Genomic DNA, 19,210 nt, shown 5'->3' with positions numbered 1-19,210 from the left:
CACCTCGCTGTCGAGTCTTCCATTTGAGCAGTAGATTTAAAGCTTTTAAGTTGATTTCTCTCTTCTCCTCTAAGCCTCTCCATAGCCCCCCCGTTTCATTTATGGAGTTTGCAAAGAATTGATATCCCCTATGCACCAACCGCCTAACACCTTTCACCGAACATCGGAGTGGAGTTCCTTTACATCGATTCTAGTTCAATTAATGTTAGTGCAATTTTTCCCACCAACCAAGATCCTTTACCACTGCCTCATGTGTCCCTCTAAGCAACCACTCCTTTGGACTGCTTAAAAATCATCAATTTTCTGTGACCCTTTTCTTGATCAATGGGTCGAGAAATGATTATATTAGATCATTTTTTTGACCAAATTTCAGTTTTTTGTTGTCTACATTTGTTACTGTATTAACTGTAATGGGGAATTTCTTTTCCTAGACTTGATTATTAACGGTAACGGGAGGTTTGTTGAAACCCCCCCATCTCTTCTTTGTGTATTTTTGCTTCTTTTTAGTTTAATGAAATTTTATCGTGTCAATATATATATATATAAAAGGCCATTGGCAGTCAATGTCAGTAATACATTACTGATTCCACGAGTTAGTTAGCTTGAGTTGGTGTTAAATGAAATTACCATATGTAGGAAGAGTGGTACATTTGTTGGAGTTGCTATTAGAAAAATCCTCATAATTTTGGAGAAAAAACTTCTTGTTATCTTGCAAGTTGTAACCAAAGACAAATGTTAAATCAGCATTATAAGTAACAGATTACTTGTAATGTGTGAGAGATATCTTATAACGGGTCGAATGTGGGACCGACATGCGGCAGCTGTTACTGTTAGTAGACATCCCATTGCTGGCATGTTGGACACCCATCAATGGATTCATACTCTACTTACAGCCATGAATTTAATTTGAGTCCCAATGAATTTTTGTGGGCATTTTACCTTGTTTTCTGAATGTGATTGATTGTTTGGCCTGAGGTGAAGCTGCCGGAGGACAAACCACTAATGAGGAGCAAAACACAATGTATCTCCACTACCCGATTGCATCCTATAATTATAACAGTGCTTGCTCCCCTCCCCCGAATACCACAACACTCTCTCCCTCTCCTCTCTTCCTCAAGCAGACCTGTCAAATCAAATTATAGTTATGGCATTTAAGCTTACTCCGCCAAGGCAATGATGAACCCGGATTGAAATATATTGCGCTTCAGTAACGCGTGCTGCACAACATTCCAAGTGCTCATTTAAGCTCACGAAAAAATAGAAAGAAATTAGATGAACATCGAAAAAGCAGAAGAAAACAAGATGTTATACACAATTCACTACAGATATTTTCATACATGTAGTGATTCCTCTTGATGGTGAAGGGAAAAGAGGAGGGGGTAAGGATGAGACACTGCACTAAACGTTCAAAATGTTGGGTGGTTTAGAGCAGATTTTACAGACAAGACAGAAACAAGAGTATGTACCTATGTAGGTATGAGTGCCAATATCTGATTTCTAATAATTCCCATGCATTTCTGTATCTCTGCGTAAATTGGAAGATTCTGTGAACAACATGGCTGCATACTTGTTACAGCAGAATCAAGCACCTGGGCAACATCAGCTGGTGGAAACTGACGTTCTGTGCACTTCTGCATTTTTGTTTTTAGTGAAGATTATTAGAATCAGAGGATACAAAGTACCTTCCATTATAATAGTGAACATATAACCATGAGGCTAGTAACAATATTGCTAATGTCAAACACAAACCATTACAATAACAATATATCAGAAAGAGCAAGGACTTCACTAAGCAACTCATATATCTCATTAATTTAACCCCAAACCACTTGACTTTGTAAGCCCTTTCGAAATGCATGAGATTTTGTTTGTTTCTAATGTAGAATGACTTTGTTACCATTCCTCCCAGTGCTTGGTTAGAGCCTTTTAGAGTTATAATTTGTCAATCCCCCTGGCTTTTCATGCCATAATGTTCAAAATCAGAGGAAGTTTCAAGTGCAACTGGTTTTACAAAAGAGAGTCATCATCATCTCATGCTCATATTTCATATGTGACTGTCAGGGGTAGGATCATCCCCAAGAAACCACCAGTAAATGACTCTCACCAGACAGTGAAGGTAAAAATTGATATGATTGTTTTACCAGGTAACACTGATCAAGCTCTAGTTACCAAAGTAAAAGCCCCCTCTACCCCATCATGAACGTATCCAAAGATGCCTACCTTCGCCCCACTTCAATTTGAATGGGTAAATTCAACTCAATCAAAGATGTCTTATCTTCTTCTTCTTCTTCTTCCTTTATTTCTTCTTCTTCTTTTTTTTTTCTTTTTTTTTTTTTTCATTTCATTTTGATAGGTAAATCTAACTCACACAACTCACGCTCCTCCCCTTATTCTTATTCATGGGGAATGGAGATCCTATCGAGCCCAAACAACTGACATATCCAAAATGCCTATCATCGCAAAATGATCATTTGATACTGAAACTAGAACCAGTGACAGTAACCAAAGTCCATCAATGATGCCCTCACACAAAAAGCATTCTGTTAAGTTTTTAGTGTTAGCAAATTCAGTTTCAAAACATGTTTGGTTGTAAGTTTTAGGTCTAGGGTTAAGTCCGTGTAAAATTTGATCAAAGACATAAGAATTCAAGTTTGTGTATGTTGTCCAACATAGACTTAGTCAGAGTAAAATAACCATATATTTTGATTCTGACATCAGATGAATGCAAGCTTAGTGGCGTTAGAAAGCTAATTCAAAGGGTTAAAACTTTGTATTTCATGAATATTTTCCAATTCCAATGTTTACTAGGACAAAACGAGCAGTTAATAGAAGTCTAAAAATCTAGACAAAATAGCTCGGTTGGAAGCCGTCCGAACGAGTGTTTAGTGCAGTTGATTAGAAGTTCCAAAACAACTCAGATGGAAGCCGCCTGAAGGAGAGTGTTCAATGACGTTGATTAGAAGCTCCAAAACATCTCGGTTGGAGTGACGGTCGGTTCACGTCCGAACGGAAGTCTTCAATACATAAAATTAAGAGTTCCAAAACAGTCTGGTTGGAGCACGGTCATACAGCGTACAAACCCCACCAACGAGAAAACTGTGAAACCCTAGCCGACTTCGCCTAAAAATCTATGTTTTTTCCCATTTTATATAAGCCTCATAACCCACGTCTTCCAGACATAGAGAAGCATTATTCCTTCATTGTGAGAGAAGTTTATCATTGTTCTTAAGCCTAAACAAATCATAAACTTCTCCTAATTTCTTTTTTGCCAAATCAAACCACAGAATATCTTGCGACCATAGGAGTTCTGGTTTTGAAGCGGATGAAGTTTGTTCATGAAGGTGATATGTGTAGAAGAATGCCAAGGTTCTGAAGCCAATGAGGAATGTAAAGTATCGTTTACCGGGATTACAAGATTGGGTCTTTGGAGTTACAAAGGTTTTGTAAGTAGAACAATTTGTAACACAAATATTCTATAGTGGATGTCTTTGGGGTTGGCTGGCCCCCTATGGTTTTATTTTTGAAGAGTTATTTAAAAGGTTTCCACTTCGTTACCAAAATCTTTGTGTTGATTTGTTTTTTGCTTGCTTTGATTTTGGTATTGATATCTATGGTGTTTGGCTTTAAAGTTGATAACTTTGTTAATTATTATTTTGTTTGGTAAACTGGATTGATAACAACTTGGGGTCTAAATCTGGAATTTCACATTCAAGCAAAAGCAGATTGATAAAGGGAATCTTTTTTCACGAAAAAATGTCAAAGACGTTCCGTGGCAAGAGGTTGTTTGGGGGGTGGTCATTCCGAATTAGGAAACACAACTAAACAATAGAAAGTTGGAGCACATCAAACCTTTTGGTCTCACGGTTTCAGATTGTAAAAAAAAAATTATGGAACATATGGTAGAATTTACCTGAATCATGAACAAAGTAGCTACACAGTTAGCGATAAGTTCTGAAGGGATTTTTGCTTCATTTTGGTCAGACAATGTGCCTGACTTAGGATCAGGTGCATGATCAGTTGCTGATGAAATTGACGTACAGGCAGTTGACTGATCCTGAGACGCCTCAGTAACATGAAGAGAATCTGCAGGAGTGGAAGCCCTCCTGGCTAACATGCTAGATTCATCTACTAAAAGCTGATTATTTACAAAATCTATAGCCTCCTCAATCGTCTCAATGTTAGCTCCCCCCTTTTTAAAACAAGAAACTGCCTGAAATCAAGGGGAAATAATGGTCAGAGAAAAGCACTGCACTGAAAACCAGAGAACTGAAGTGGTCACTATGATGGATTAACCTTGTAAACCTGTGTATACTGTCAGTGTGGCTCAACCAAGAACTTATAAAGAAAATAGTTGCTTGTCAGAAAACAGTCTAAAACTAAACCATCTACTGTCCATCCGGTAGCACTCTGTTGTTGGGGGTATTTGTTGCCTCAAAATTGCCAAATTAGGTCCCGTTAAGTATTACTATCCAAAGAGAATGCTTCCCTAGGACTCCAATAAAAAACATTTCCATTGAATTTCCGAATTTAGGATCAATTATGCACGTCTAAAATTGTGATGAAGGGGCATGGGAACACCCCAATGTGATGAGAATTTCGGTATGATGGAGGTGAAGCACTTCCATCAAGTGCTCTGCTAGCGAGTTCTATGGTTTGAATGCAAAAGACAATATTAGAACATGATATTCTGGCTTAACATGGAACAGATTGCAAAAAATAATCAGAAAATTAATTCTTGAAACTACACCAAGTTACAAGAATCACAAGCAATTACATAAGGACCCCAGGACAGGGATTATGTAAATGACATTTCATACCTGCATAGCCACATCAACCATAATTTGAGCTTTTGTTCTTGAACTTTCAACAATTTCAGCAACATGAGGTCCAGATTCTTGGGTATGACAAGTAGAACAATCGAAAGAGCTCAACTGACCACCAGGGTCACCTAAACTAGCCGTGGGCTTCAACAACATAAGTGGGGAGCTCTGTCGATACGTGTTACGTTGCCTCAAGCAAAACAGAGCAGAAGAAACCTGCAGATGAGAGGCATTAACGATGAAAGGCGTTAACCTCAAGCAATTGCCGCATCGTCAAAGCAAAGCAGTGCATTATGATCGAAAACAAATTAAATCTGAAAGTTAGTAAATAAGAGTTCATGCCTGCTCATTGACTTCATTTAACTGTAAGAGTACTGCAGCATATTGCTTCTTAAAACGTTCTGAATCCTTGAGAGAGTTATCCCCATCTTTTTGGTTTTCAAATACCGCATCATTCATGCGCTTCAGCTCCAACACCACAGCTTCCTATAAGTTTTAAAATGATCCATCAGCTCACTTTTCTACCACCAACTTTGCATTTAAATATATGAAAATCTAACAGTGAAAAACATCTAACATTAATGCAGAAATAGTCAATAAGTGGTAAAACCTTTTTCTCAAGAGAACAAGTCAACGCAGAAAGAGCTTGTACATCAGCTTCCTTTGCTTGAATCTGAGCAAGAAGTGAAAACTGAGAATTTGCTATTTGTTGGGTTTTAGCAATTTCACTAGGCCTTACTTTAGCTTGAACGCTAGAGCTTGGTGACCCGCCCTGACCAAAACAGTGTCCGCAAGTTTAATAATACGATCAATTTGCTTTCAGGCATTTTCCATATCAAATTCTTCCAAGAGTTATGAAATTTGAGGCCATAGTTTTAGGCACTCCGAAAAGAAAACTGAACAATAGAAAATTAGGCACTATACACTGGAGAGTTAAAGCATAGGGAAGCAACAACAGATAGTCAGGATAAATTACACTCAAATTTAGCATCATCATTGTGAGCAACATAAACACAATCCGATTAAAATTAAAGAGCTTTGAACGAACAGGATTTGAGCAGTGTATTTCTGATAGTCTTTGCAAGATTTGCGCACACAGACACGTGGAGACCTCCGAAAGACTGATATTCGTAATGAACAGTGAAACCGACACGTTTTTCATTGACAAATGCAATTCACTCTACAATTTAAAATACAAAACCACCCTTTCCTTCAAATTACAAAATAATGATAATAGAATACATGTACACTTCGCAGTTAAAAGGACTTGACATTGACCCAATCATAGCAAATGAGAAAATTTAAATTCCAGAGACTACTGACTTTTACCTGCTTTAATAAATTGCTGATCTGATGAGATGACTTGGAATTATAAGGACCATCTGTATTGTCCAGGTTCTCATTTGGGGAAAATTTAATCTTGAGCTCATTGAAGTTTTCTAATAATTTATTGACCGTGACGTTTCTTGTAAGAGAAGCAGGCATATTTTCCACTGGATTTAAAGGCATGCAATCAATATCCTGCGATGAGAAAAGGTATTATACCATTCCATCCTTGGAAGAACAATATAAACAGAATGCCTTACATATTTAAGGGTTGGAATTCAATAAAATAGTTAACAGTAAGACCTTATCCATACCAAACCTGAGAAAGAAAAGACATGTACAATCTCTCAGTTACTATAGCTACAGAATACGATATTTTTTGTATCACATAAAAAACCACATAATGCAAAAATTGTCAAGTAATACTTTCCTTCGAAAAAATCCGAGCACATAATTACAATTCTAAGCATATAAAGCACTGACAGATAGAGCCAAATTTTGGCATCTCACATAAAGAATATGTGCAGATAGGCTACATGGATACTGTGTTCAACTTCTGGAATTTCAAGAACCATATAGTTTGATTACAGCCCATCCAGAATTCTCAGATTGATGCTATTTGAATTCATCCCATTAGGAGCTTCCAAAATAAAACTAGGACGCTTGTCTTCAACTACATCCCTATGCTTATGCTACTATCTTCAAGTGCCTAGAGAACTGTAAACTATTACCGTCTTATATCCAAAAGTTCATACAACACATGTTTAGTTATAAATGACAATTAATTCAAACAGAGAGGAGTTAGGCAATGAATTGATCTTTAAAAGGCGTTGTCTACATTGACTGGCCCAAAAGGTCCCTGTTTTGTTATGGATAAAACCTCACAGCTACCTGCACCCGACTAACTACTGAGCATACATGGTTGGATAAGAAATTCAAAATTTATGTGAATGCATGTAACATTTTTTACGATAGGCAATTACTAAATCAGGCTACAACTATTGTATACTGAACAAAAAGTTATGGGTATCAAGATAATAATATAAGAAAAAAAAAATTGAAGAGGCCCCAATCCCTCCCCACAACTGTGGGGCGGCATCATCAAAATAAAATCCACCAATGAAAAATCTGGCAAAAATTTGTAGTCTCCTTAAACATAACGGAAGACATCTTACAAGAAGGAAAGGTTTGACTACCATGTGCTGAGTCAGTTGTTCGCAAGTAGCTTAACAATCTGCTACAACTATAAACACCCACTAATTATGTGATCTCATGGCATGAAGATCATGAAGATTCCATATAATATACATATACAAATTAAAAAGGTAATTTTTTTTTTTGAAAAAAATGCTAGTAACCACTTTCCTAGGTTAAACCATCAACTTCTCTAATTTTTTTTTGATAGGTAATTCCATCAACTTCTCTAATAATTGCCGCAAACCAACACAAGGGTAACAGGAGGGGTAAGGGAGGATACTTGAGATAGCAATGCAATATGTGTGTTCTACCCCATCTATTATTACTAAGTCATAGGAAAAAATTAAATCACTAAATCAAACAACTTCAAATTTGAAGCACTAGTTCTATCCACTTTCCTTATAAACGAAATACAAAACTATTTAACTGTGCAAAATTTTTAAAGCTTGTAATCGGACAAGATATATGAAATTAGAACAATGCATTGAGGAAGAAAAAAGTACCGGGACAAATTCAACCCCTAAATCAGGCCGGTCAAACTGAATTCGACTCCTACAATGGTCAACAGTTAATACACTTCCATCGTGAATTTCTCGTGTCCTCGGATGAAGAGCAATAACACGTTGTCCAACTGATAAAGGACGAGCTAAATCAGTTGGAAGTCCTTCCCTGGTACCAGCACTAAGTTCAGCATAATGTCTTCTAACAGATTCCCGGTATTGATTTAGCTTCTCTCTCTCTTCCTTCAGAAATTGCTCAGAAAATCTCCGGGGTCTGCCAAGTGAACTGCAGCAACAAGAAATCACAAGTGAAGAATTAAGTAGCAAACACTATATCAAGAATGTATGAAAGAGTATAGCATGAACATCAAATGAAAGAACCAGTTGAGAGTCAAATACCTCCTTATGACACCCCATTCAACACAGGTTAATCTTGGAACATGACCCAATCCAACGTGATCCAAGTACTCCACGAACTCCCTTTTTGCAAACCATGGATAATCAATTGCACTGTAGAACCACTCAAAAGTGCACCATCTCCGTGCTTGATACCAAGATAGGCAATTAGAAAGCTTTTCCTGTAATTGACAAAAAAAATATTAATAAAAATAATCAAATATTCAAAAAACTCAATTTTACGGCAATATAAACAATGGTAAGTATCCGACCTTAAGACTAAGTGCTCTGTCATCAGTTGAAGGAATGGGTATATTGGGATGTTCATTTAAAATACTTTCAGAAGACTTTGAATCATTCTGTATCAGTGGTTTCTGTACATCCATCTTCCGTCTACTCCTAACTTTAGTTGGTAGTTTGAACTGGTCTGCTGATGAAACCTTTAAAGTTGATAGAGTTGAATCCTTCCCTTCCCTTCTGCGATCAGTACTTGAAGATATATGTTCTGTTGGTTTCACCATCTTTCCTGGTTTTGGTTGTGAGGCATTATGAGAAGAGCGTTTACCTTTACTCAAGGACACCTTCACTTCAGCAATAGCCTACAACCAGTGCAGTGGGTACACAGACACCAAATGTTCCCCAAGTAAGAATATCCATGAGATACAATAAAAAATTAAAAAAAAAAACAATTTAAATGCAATAACCATAAAGACCAATTTATGATAAAGTGAGACATGATAACTAATTTCAACTTAGGTCTGTACTCCATGACAAACTTTAAAAGAATTAAAGGAAAATGACACGTGGGGGCACACACATATTAACGATTTGCCTAATGTACATACTGGCCCACTTCCTAATAGCTTAAGATGTTCTAACTTATGGTTCACCAACATGGCATCAAAGCCTCGTTGTATATGAGGTCTTTGGCTCAAGTCTTGATGACCCCCCATTTAAGTAATTTCTCCCATTCGACATGCATGTGCAAGGCCTGCAGTTTATTTGGTGCAACTAACAAGCCTAGAGAGGGAAGGGGGCCACTACTAGTTTGCTTGATCTAAATGCTGACCTACTTCCTAATAGTTTAATATGTTAGGACTAATGATTCACCATATTGGGAGGCACAGATGAAAATCAAGGATTTCTGTAACATAACCAGAAGAAATCAATAATGAAGAGACTTGGGAGAAAGGATAGATATCTAGTTCAACCTACTGTAAGCATAGATATTAACATAGAGTGCAATTTTAACATTTGCTCTCCTTTTTTAAAACAATTTGAAACAAGAGTTTTGTTTACCTCCATTGAAAAAATCATTGGAAATCTCATGTGAAAAAATAAACATTGGAGATGGGATGATTAAAGGAGAACTCCAGTTCTTTTTTCACAGGAAAATCTAACTGGAGGCAAGCCAAACTCGACCAAACGCAAGTGTGATCCCCATTTGAAAATAATTTTCTCCTTTATAGAGTAACTCAGGTGCAATCCAAGCCCAGAAAGCAATATATATATGATTCCAATGCACATCAACCTCATAGAAGTCAGTACACTAGAACTTCCGAATTGGACATGTGAACAATATTCATAGTCGAAAACCAAAAGTTATATATAGGGCTTGATTCAAGTTACACTTGGTGAGACTTTATGTGAATCTTTCACCACTCAATTACTTTTAATCGAATTAACACTTTTACAATCCCCATCATTATCTTTGTACTATAGACGCACATCAAATTTCATGTCAATCAAGTCACTTACAATCAAATTCGTAAGCTCATGTATTATGTGAACATTTAAAAACTAACAAAACAATTAAAATTTTGTAGATTGAATAGTTATTAATATCTTATCATATTTATATTTGGCGAACATAGAAAGTATAAGGTGATCATGTAATCTAACAGTGGGTTTGCCAAAATACTCATCCAATGAAAAGTTCTTGAGGGGTGTAACATTGACAAGAGTTACATTAGGTGCAACTCAAACCTACAAGGCAAAACGCCATGTGTATATGATATTTACAATGGGTGCTATGGTGCAAGAACATCCTACAAGATAATTGTTTAGAAAATTAGATATTCAATATCTTTGAAAAAAAATATCATCAGTAACATGAAATCTCTGTAATCACACCTTATAAACTTTCAGGGTGCAAAGAATTACACACCTCAATTTTTTTAGATTCGCTCAGATGAGAATCAGAATGAGCTTCATTTTCAACACTCTGCAACTAACAACAAATTTACATATGGTCATAAGTTCATGTCAAGACCAAATAAAATAATAGATTATCACCAATAAATAGAAATACAAGCAAATTGATATGAATTGAAGTTTCATCTTTTCTTACTTTAAATGGTAAAATTTTCTGTTTCCTTTTTCGCATTCCAGTATTAGATTGGTGAGTTTCCTCCTTTGTTTCAGGAATAGCACCAATGTTGTGAGCAAAACCTTTGTCCAGCTTAGCCGTTCTCAAAGCACTGGCTTTGACTCCAGGAATAAAATGATTCCCTTTCAACAAACAGAAAACACATGAAAATCAGATCTTCAGTGAAATTAGCTAATAATAGTACAGAATATATTTAAAGAACAAAATCATAACATGCTTATATAACTCAAATATTTACTGTTGTCATTCTCTGGATAGCCAAAAGTCTATCACACAAACAAATTACACAAAGACAAGCCAAAGGTATTGAAAAGTGGTACAGAGAAAAATACAGACAGCGAAGAATCAGGTATAGCAAATTTACTTTTATGTAAGCATCATCATTGAAAACAGAATCTCCTGTGATATCAAGAATATTAAAAGGAGCATTAACGACAGCCTTTTGACAAATTGAACTGTCAAGATAGATTTAATGCTTTTTGCATTTCAAAAGTTAGAAAAATATGAAGGAGAACTTGCACACACCCTGCTTGCAAAACAATGAAAAGCCATGAGCACTTGCAATTTATTAGCTAGTAACCCACAAGTTGCAAATTGCATTTAGTGAATAAAATTTACTAAAGCAGACTGTAGCCTCACCACTTTTTACATAGAAGCAATCATTTAATTGGCATGAGAGCATAAACAAAGAGCTTCCTAGGATCAGATAATGTTTATTGTCTTCAAGAACTGATATTTCTTTTAAAGCATTCAATTCATTGACTGGGTTTAACAATTTGTCATCACTAGTAATACTTATTACTGCTGTTCAGAGCTGTACATTTCTTTATAAAAAAATTATTACTAAAACCAACTTCAGTGAAGTACCACATAGTCTAGCATTGAATATGTTGATATTTCAGGTAATGTTGTTGCCACTGAGATTTCATACTTGCATAAGTTTAAAACATAATGAAGTGTATGCACCATTTAACAAGGATAACCAAAATATATAAGATCTCTTACATTTGTCAAGAGCAAGTAAGCACCTCATGTAAGCGATTAGTCGTCACATGATACTTTTAGAAAAGCTTATTATTCAAATATTGTTAGTCAAAACAAAGATCTCTTACCATTATATGGCATCATCAAAGACAGATCTGCCAAAGTTTGCAGGGCATCAAAGGCAGAGCCTTCATCTACATGAAGAGAAGAGTAAAGAACAACAAATGAATTAGAAACATGCTTCAACAAAAATGGAAAGAGGTCAATTAAAGGTCAACAAAACAAATTAATTTGGGGACCTGGGGAGGAGGGAGGTTCATAGGATTATTTTTAACAAATTGATTAAACACCTGGTAAAACCTAGGAAAATAGTGATGACAGCATTAATTAGAAAATCTAGTATATTGTGGAGATGATATTGCTTCAGGAAAAAAAAACAAAAGGGAAGTAAATACACAAGAAAAATTACCTCTTAGAATCTCCCATAACTAATGTGCTCTAACCAATTTTTAAACTCTCAAATATCAATCAAATTTGTGATAAGTTATTTTCCAAATTCAGGATCCAACCATTCTTCAAAAAAATCACTTTTAGCCCCACAATGCAGAAACTAAAACCAAGGGAAATACACATGAACCTTGGTCAGCTCAGCTCAAAAGGTTTCCCATGTTCATAACAATTACTTGATGTGGTATCTATTGGGTTCACACCAAAATCTTCCATAATCCGTTTGAATTCTGGACGAGCAAACTTAAAAGAATTCAGTTGACTATTCAAGGAAAAAAAAATACCATGAACCTAATTTGATACTAGTAGGTCTCCTTACTACTAGTATTGCTTGATTTATTGACAAAAGGAGAAACTTGCTTCTGAAATGATATCAAAATAAATCAGGAAGTGGAGACTAAGAATTATATTTGAATGAGAAAAAGGAATTAATGTTCAATATTCAATCTTTTTAATCATAAAATATGTATTTAGGGAAATAATACAAGCAGATTGTGTCTACTTAGTAAAACAGATGCAAAAGACCATAGTAATAAGAAACAAAAAATGCCAAGGGAAAAACAAAAGGGCAAGCTGCAGGAGAAAATGGTACAATCCTCACTTAGAATTCAATCAATAAAAGCACAAAGAGATGTTATTACAGAGGGTAAGAGAGAAAAAAAGAACAAAAATATTGAGATCAATAAAGGCCTGGCTTAAGAACCGATTGATAATGTACCTTCTCCAAAAAGAACTTTTTTACTTCTCTTCCTCAGACCCTTGACAGAAGACCTGGCAACAACTTCACTTTCAAGCTTTCCTTTGACAGCAACAGGTTTTTGTCCTTCCTCTGTCCCACTACAGGCTTCCTTTATGTCATCCAAATCATTGTTTATGCTTTCTTCAACTTCTGGCTTCCTTCCATTGTATCTCTTCACCTTTTGTTGACCTTCTACAGTACCAGCACCTTCTCTACCTCTTGAATTTCTTTTATCTCTAGCATAATCGTCATTATCAGCTTCAGTGCTTCCTAAGCTTAATTCACAAGCACCCTCATCCACTTCACTAACGCGAAGCTTGGCATAACTCATCTCTGCTTCAGCATGCTAATAAGCAAAAGGGGTCACCAGTGACTAACTAATTACCTTAAAGTACTAAAAGAAAAAGCAACAGAAACTGTCAAACAAAAAGTTACCATCTTTTCACCGTTGTGAACAGGTGACAGTGTGGCACCTTTTGTTTTTCTGTTTGGTGTTCGAGAAAGTTGGGGAGAACCACCTCTCTGTGAAGCCTCTGTCAACACTAATGCAATCTCGTGGGCAACATCATCATCTTTAGCATCCACCCTTTGTTTTGAACTGTGCCTAGCTGGTGAAAAATACTTCTCTCCATTATCTCTATCGTAAGAAACAGGGACCCGAGGCGTCCTCTTTTTAACAGCATGGGGCTTAATTCCTAAAAGAAAATCCTAAACAACATCAACAAAGTTGAGACTCGAGAACATCAACATAATCTTAAAATGAAACCCCCCTCCTCCCAAAAGGATAAAATATTCTTCTTCTGAAGACAAAGGAGAAAGGTAAGCAAGAAGTTAAAAGAATTAGCATTTCAGCAAAGATTCCAATTTCAATTTTGAACACATACGGCCAAACTACCCATATGCACACACACACACACACACACACACAGAGAGAACACAAGGATTCCCACCAGAGCGCCTCTTCTTCAATATTGACAGGCAGCCATAACTTGATGCAAAGGACTGGGACCGTGAAAGGTCAGAAAACTGCCCAACTAATTCTTTAGAGGTGTTATTCTGGATTTTTCCCCGTGCCCGCTTTTGAGGCTTCCGAGATGCTCCTGCATCCTCATTGCTTTCTTCTTCACTATCACTTCCTTCCTGCCAGCTCACAGAACATTTAATTAGTTCCAATGATGCTATCCCCACAACCTTTTTTGCTCTAAGCAAATAACATATGACAGGTCTTATTATCCATAATCAGATGATATGCATGCATTAGAAGCCATAAAATTCCTTCAGTATATCCAAGCTTAGAATTTTAGAAGTCGTAATCAAATTTCAAGTAACTCCTAATCCAAAAAATTGTACTAACAGCCAACATCTAAATCACTTGTATACTCTATCATCCGCGTCCTTGATGAGCCTGATTTAAGCTGCAAAAGGATTAACAAAATCGACAACTGCCACCATAGAAAATTATAGGGAGCTTACAAGAGACAAGATCCCACAAGATACACAGCACTGCTCTTGAACAGGCAAACTAAGGTGGGTGAAAGGCATGGAAAATAGCAAACCCTCTCCCAAGAAAAGCAATAGTGAACCACTTACTGTTTTCTATTTTTGTTCCTCAATTTTTCATTACAAAATGTATGGTTTCCTTTCCTCTTGAAGTACTTGTAAACAGAATAAAACAACAAAAATGTAATATACAAATAATCAAAGGCAAAATCAATTGGAGCAGCAGCGGCATGAGAATTCCAAAAAGTAAGATCCATATAACAGTCTAAAGCTGTGTATTAAAATTGAAATCCAATCTCACCAGTACAGAATAGTGATCAGTCATCATAGCTATTAGTCCAACCACAGAAGCAGTACCCTCTGGAAGAGATAAGTAGGCCTGAAAACACAACATAAACCAAAATCACCATGTTTCACAAACAAAAACCAGGACAATCAAAATTCTCCTCCTCATGTCACATAATGTGCAAAAGATCAAAATCTGGTGCCCCAACAAAATTAAATTAGGGGGTGGGGGGTTGATCACTTTGAAACAACAAAAATTTCAATTAAAAGATAAACATAAATCAAGAGAAGCAACCCTCCGAGTGTGAAATAAATATTTGGCCAACTGTTATAAACATTAAATATAAAATTTGACACACAAAAATGACATGTCAATAAACAAGAAGCAGCAAAAAATAAAGAAATCAGGATGAGTTACTGGGTACGTTCAGGTGGAAAACCATTAGTACCTTATTCATAGTGTAAAGGGCCTCTACCATATCCACGGAGCGGTTACGCACTACAGCAGCCACCTAAAGAAACAAGAAACAGGAAGCGGAAGATGTAATAACTAAAATATTAAGGTGGTTATGATTCCAACTAAGCATTGAAGTAGAATAATGAAAAGGTTCAAACATGAAGTTTTTTTTTTAAAAAAAAAAAAAAAAAATTAGCTTCAAACATGAAGTTGCAAGGTTGTTCCCATGAAATTGACTACGGAGTCCAACTAATACCTCTAGGTATATATCTAATGTTGGCCAAGAGCAGAAAGCTTAATTTAGATAACAGCATTTAACCCTGTCAACTATTTTTAATTAGAATACTGCATTATTATTGTGAAGTATATACCTTCTTCCAATCTTTCCCATGCTTACGATATGCTGCATAAAAGCGCTCAAGCTCTTCCTTGCTCCATTGAGATCCTAACATGTCAGACAACTTCCGCTTCTACACATAATAGGAAGATGGTAATAAATTAAAATGAATCCAACTTTTCAGCAAGTTGATTCTTACCAATTTCATTGATATCAACATATTATACACAAACTATACTTAAGCATAAATCTAGTGGGGGAAGCTCATCTACTATGACGACTTTAAAACACAATTACCTTTTGAACAAAGCCAGGACTGACCCGCTGCCTTTTGTTAGCATTTTCTCCATCTTTACTAGAAGCAACCTCATTAATATAGGAAAACCGCTTGTTCACACTTCTCGATTTTCTTGATGGGGCCATGAGTTTCCTCAGTTGTCTATAACATATCATGATACCAAGAAGCAGAAAATGGGTTAGCAAAGCAATATCATTGATGGAAACCAAAGCTAACAAACTTATATTAATAATCATTGTTAAAAAAAGAAAAGTTTGCAGTGTTCACCAGAAGTATCTCAATTCCCCGCCCCCACCCCCTGATGCCCCCAAAGAAAAATAAAATCCGAAAATAGCGGTTTGCTCCAATCTATTGGCTAAGAACAAACAGTTATACTTGAAGTGGTTAACAAAACCCCAAGAAAATGATATTTTATTTTATTTTTTTCGATTCAACTTTAAAAATCAAATTTCAGAAATATGAGTAGAAAATAGAAATGTGATCCAGAGGAACACACACACACACAACTTGGGAATTGAAGATTATAGATCTTAAACAAAACAAAAATACAAAAAGATAGAGATACGCAAGAATGATAATTCTTGAAAAAGTATGCAAGAGTATCCAAGAAGTATTGGAGATGTTTCTGAAGTTAGTAGCATCCAGTTATGCAGGATGAATGTAGTTGCGAGATGCTTAATTACTATAATCTCTAATAAGCTATAAAACTAATTTCAAATCTGCTAACATCTTTTTTTTAAAAAAAATTATGACAGGAAAACCCACAAAGGCAAGGCCACTTCGTGTACCCACCCCTGAAAGATAAACCCCAGACCTGTGCAAGCCCCACTTCAAACCTTAGACTTGATGGAGATGCCACCAAGTCCAAAACTTTCACCACTTGGGCCAACCCCTTGGGGTTGTCTTCATAAGTATTAGATCAGCAACAAGAAGGGAAAGAACGTTAATCCTTATTTTGCTGATAACACAGTAAGCAATCTATTAATGCTGGATTGCACATAGCATTTAATTTTTAGGCTCTGAAAATGGGAGGAAAAGAAAATTTTCCGCTCAGCCAAGCCCAAAGCAAATGATTTGACTTGTCTTCTAAAGTAATTTTTCCTTCATTTAAAACCAAAGCATTTCATTCAAAACTGAAACAAAACAAAAAAGAAAAGACATAAATATAATCTGTATTTCCCTCATTTTCCCAGTGAACCAAACTGCATGTACAGAACCCAAAAACCAGTAATTCCTACACTAACACGTTGCATGAATGAGAAGCACTGAAAAGTGTGATTGTTTCATACTTTTATTATTTAAAGCAAGAGGTGTCACTGTATCTTTAGAAGATCTGCAGATTGCTTGTTTCCTTGATTCCTTCCCTCGCTTGAATACCTCTCTTGCAGTTCCTCCCAGAGCCAAATCTACTGAAATTCAAAGCCATCTAAACGGTAAAAAGCTTCCTCCAGTAAACTGGGATTAAGATTAAGCTTAAACGTGCAGGCATAACCTTAGCCCGTGACCAGGTTACAACAACCGACTTGCCAAAGCAAGATCAGCATATGCGTCCCATACCCATCAAAGAGATTAGATTTTCAGATTTCACTCAATTAAATCAGAGAGAACAAAAATCCTCCACCTACTTGGCTTACGCAAAGTAAGCTTTCCAATTTTACAATCCCATTTCTCTATATGCTTTTCCTTCCGTTAGATTTCCCGCCAACCAAACAGAAAGTCCAAGAAAAAGCTTAGATTCCTTGACTGTATTGAGAGACAACGCAAATTCATGCCAATCAAAACTCAGATAGCTTCTGAGCAATAAATGAACAGTAAAGTAGCAATTATTGATCCTAAATCGTTAGGTTGCTGAGAAACAATTGCTGAAAACTAAAAGAAACGATAAATTTTGAACCAAAATTCAAAAGGAAAACCAATTCACTGAAACTCAACCAAACACAACTATTTCGGCTAAGCTTGGGATCCGTTGAAAAATTAACAAAACCCCATGCATAGAATTCAGAGGCTTTTGATCTCTCTCCTAGCGCTCAATTTTCTCGGTAACCAAACGCGAAATCCCTAACGATTCAACAAACAGTAAGAAATTCCAACCTTAACAACCCGAAGTAGAAGAAGATTCAAACAATCGGCAAATGCGCGCTCACCGATCAAACAGCGTCCATTACCTCGCGAGCACACGGCGAGAGAGTAAAGCCACCCTCCGATCGAGTAGCACATGCGTACGAGAACCGAGTTGTGGTGGAGAAGGAGAAGAAGAGGAAGAAGAAGATGGAAATGATCGAAGAAGAAGAAGATTGAGAATAAGAATTCGAGGGCATAACCGCGAAACTTTAAAATAATAATAGGCCGATAGAGTTTTGTAATTATACTTGTGTCAAATTTTTAAATTTTTAAATTTGTTTTCCGTTTTTTGGAGTTTTTTGTGGTTATTGGTTGTGAAACGTCCTTGAGGGACCCAGGTATGGGATAGCGTCAGCCGTACACGTGGTGTTTGGGATTAATCCGACCCGTATGCTTGGGTTGGCTAATTTCTTTTTATCAAACTTTTTTTTTTTTTTTTTCCTGAGCTTATCAATTAATTTCTTTAGTGCTTTGTTATGCGATCTGGGCAAGGATTATCTCTTCTTGTTATATGATATAATGTTTTATGCATCATAAAAGATTATTATATTAAAAAATGATTCGGTTTAAGTGCGGCAAAAAAAACTACAGCATATATGTGCAGTAATTCTTTCAATAGTTTAAATTTAATTAAGTTTTTTTTGTGAGAAAGAGACATATTAAATCTGAATTATGTTGTAATTTAATTTTACAACACCTAAACCAAATTTATTAAAATTTGCTCAATTGTGATTCTACAATAAAGAGTAAGGAGTTATTAGGTCAGAGAGTCTGATGGTAATTATTTTTGTTGTAATAAAAACATGGTTATTGTTTTTTTTTTTGAACAGAAACAGAATCTATCATTGATGAATAGCCCAAGGCTTACAACTTGAAAATAAGGGACAAACCCTCAATTCTCTAAACCAGAAGGATCTGGCTTAAAAAACAGTTGCCTAAGCAGAAATACAACTTTTACAAGAAAGTCATTTGAGCCTCTTTTACATTAACGCTCACTTTCTAAATAAAAGAGACCAGATCTAGCAATTAGCCAACAAATATTCCCGTAAAAATTGAACCCAACACAAGCAAACTGTGACCCAAGAAAAGAGAAAAAAAAACATACGACACTGAAGCAGAGACCCCCCCAAAACAGGCTGCCGGCAGTGGAGCAAAAGGGCCAAGAAGCCGGACGACGGCGCGTGAGGGACACGCGCCAACACCAGCGCCACCCAGACAGAGAACCGACGCCGGACGACCGAAAACCGCCGAGATCGACCTGAAAAAAGCGGCACGTGGCCCACACGCGCACCAAACAGCGGAGAGCCCACTGGCGCGTGGGAACCACGCGCAGATCACCGGCGACCGACAGGGC

At 36.5% G+C, this 19,210-nt stretch overlaps 1 protein-coding gene across 9 annotated transcripts; it reads right to left on the bottom strand.

Moving 5' to 3' along the window:
- Positions 1 to 683: 683 nt before the first annotated feature.
- Positions 684 to 18,036, bottom strand: LOC133880192 (protein ALWAYS EARLY 3). 9 transcript variants are annotated; one of them, XM_062319154.1, is made up of 23 exons: positions 17,827 to 18,036; positions 16,528 to 17,478; positions 15,735 to 15,876; positions 15,472 to 15,570; positions 15,093 to 15,155; positions 14,660 to 14,737; positions 13,809 to 13,998; positions 13,294 to 13,553; positions 12,838 to 13,204; positions 11,741 to 11,806; positions 10,590 to 10,750; positions 10,407 to 10,469; positions 8,512 to 8,838; positions 8,243 to 8,421; positions 7,847 to 8,129; positions 6,150 to 6,341; positions 5,560 to 5,592; positions 5,431 to 5,493; positions 5,163 to 5,306; positions 4,818 to 5,036; positions 3,911 to 4,210; positions 1,467 to 1,631; positions 684 to 1,217 (listed from the first exon to the last, which is right to left on the bottom strand). In XM_062319154.1, the coding sequence occupies exons 3-22, from the start codon at positions 15,858 to 15,860 to the stop codon at positions 1,467 to 1,469; spliced, it is 3,378 nt and encodes a 1,125-aa protein (XP_062175138.1). In that variant the 5' UTR covers positions 15,861 to 15,876; positions 16,528 to 17,478; positions 17,827 to 18,036; the 3' UTR covers positions 684 to 1,217. The 9 variants fall into 9 exon arrangements, with proteins under 9 accessions (XP_062175138.1, XP_062175086.1, XP_062175101.1 ...); XM_062319102.1 differs by having other exon boundaries at positions 5,431 to 5,592; positions 16,528 to 17,144; positions 17,228 to 17,478; XM_062319117.1 differs by having other exon boundaries at positions 5,431 to 5,592; positions 16,528 to 17,144; positions 17,361 to 17,478.
- Between the last annotated feature and the right edge of the window lie 1,174 nt (positions 18,037 to 19,210).

Source organism: Alnus glutinosa, chromosome 1 (genome assembly GCF_958979055.1).
Source record: "Alnus glutinosa chromosome 1, dhAlnGlut1.1, whole genome shotgun sequence".
NCBI classification, from domain to species: Eukaryota; Viridiplantae; Streptophyta; class Magnoliopsida; order Fagales; family Betulaceae; genus Alnus; species Alnus glutinosa.
Note: the sequence above shows the minus strand (reverse complement) of the source record. Positions and strands in the feature narration are given on the sequence as shown.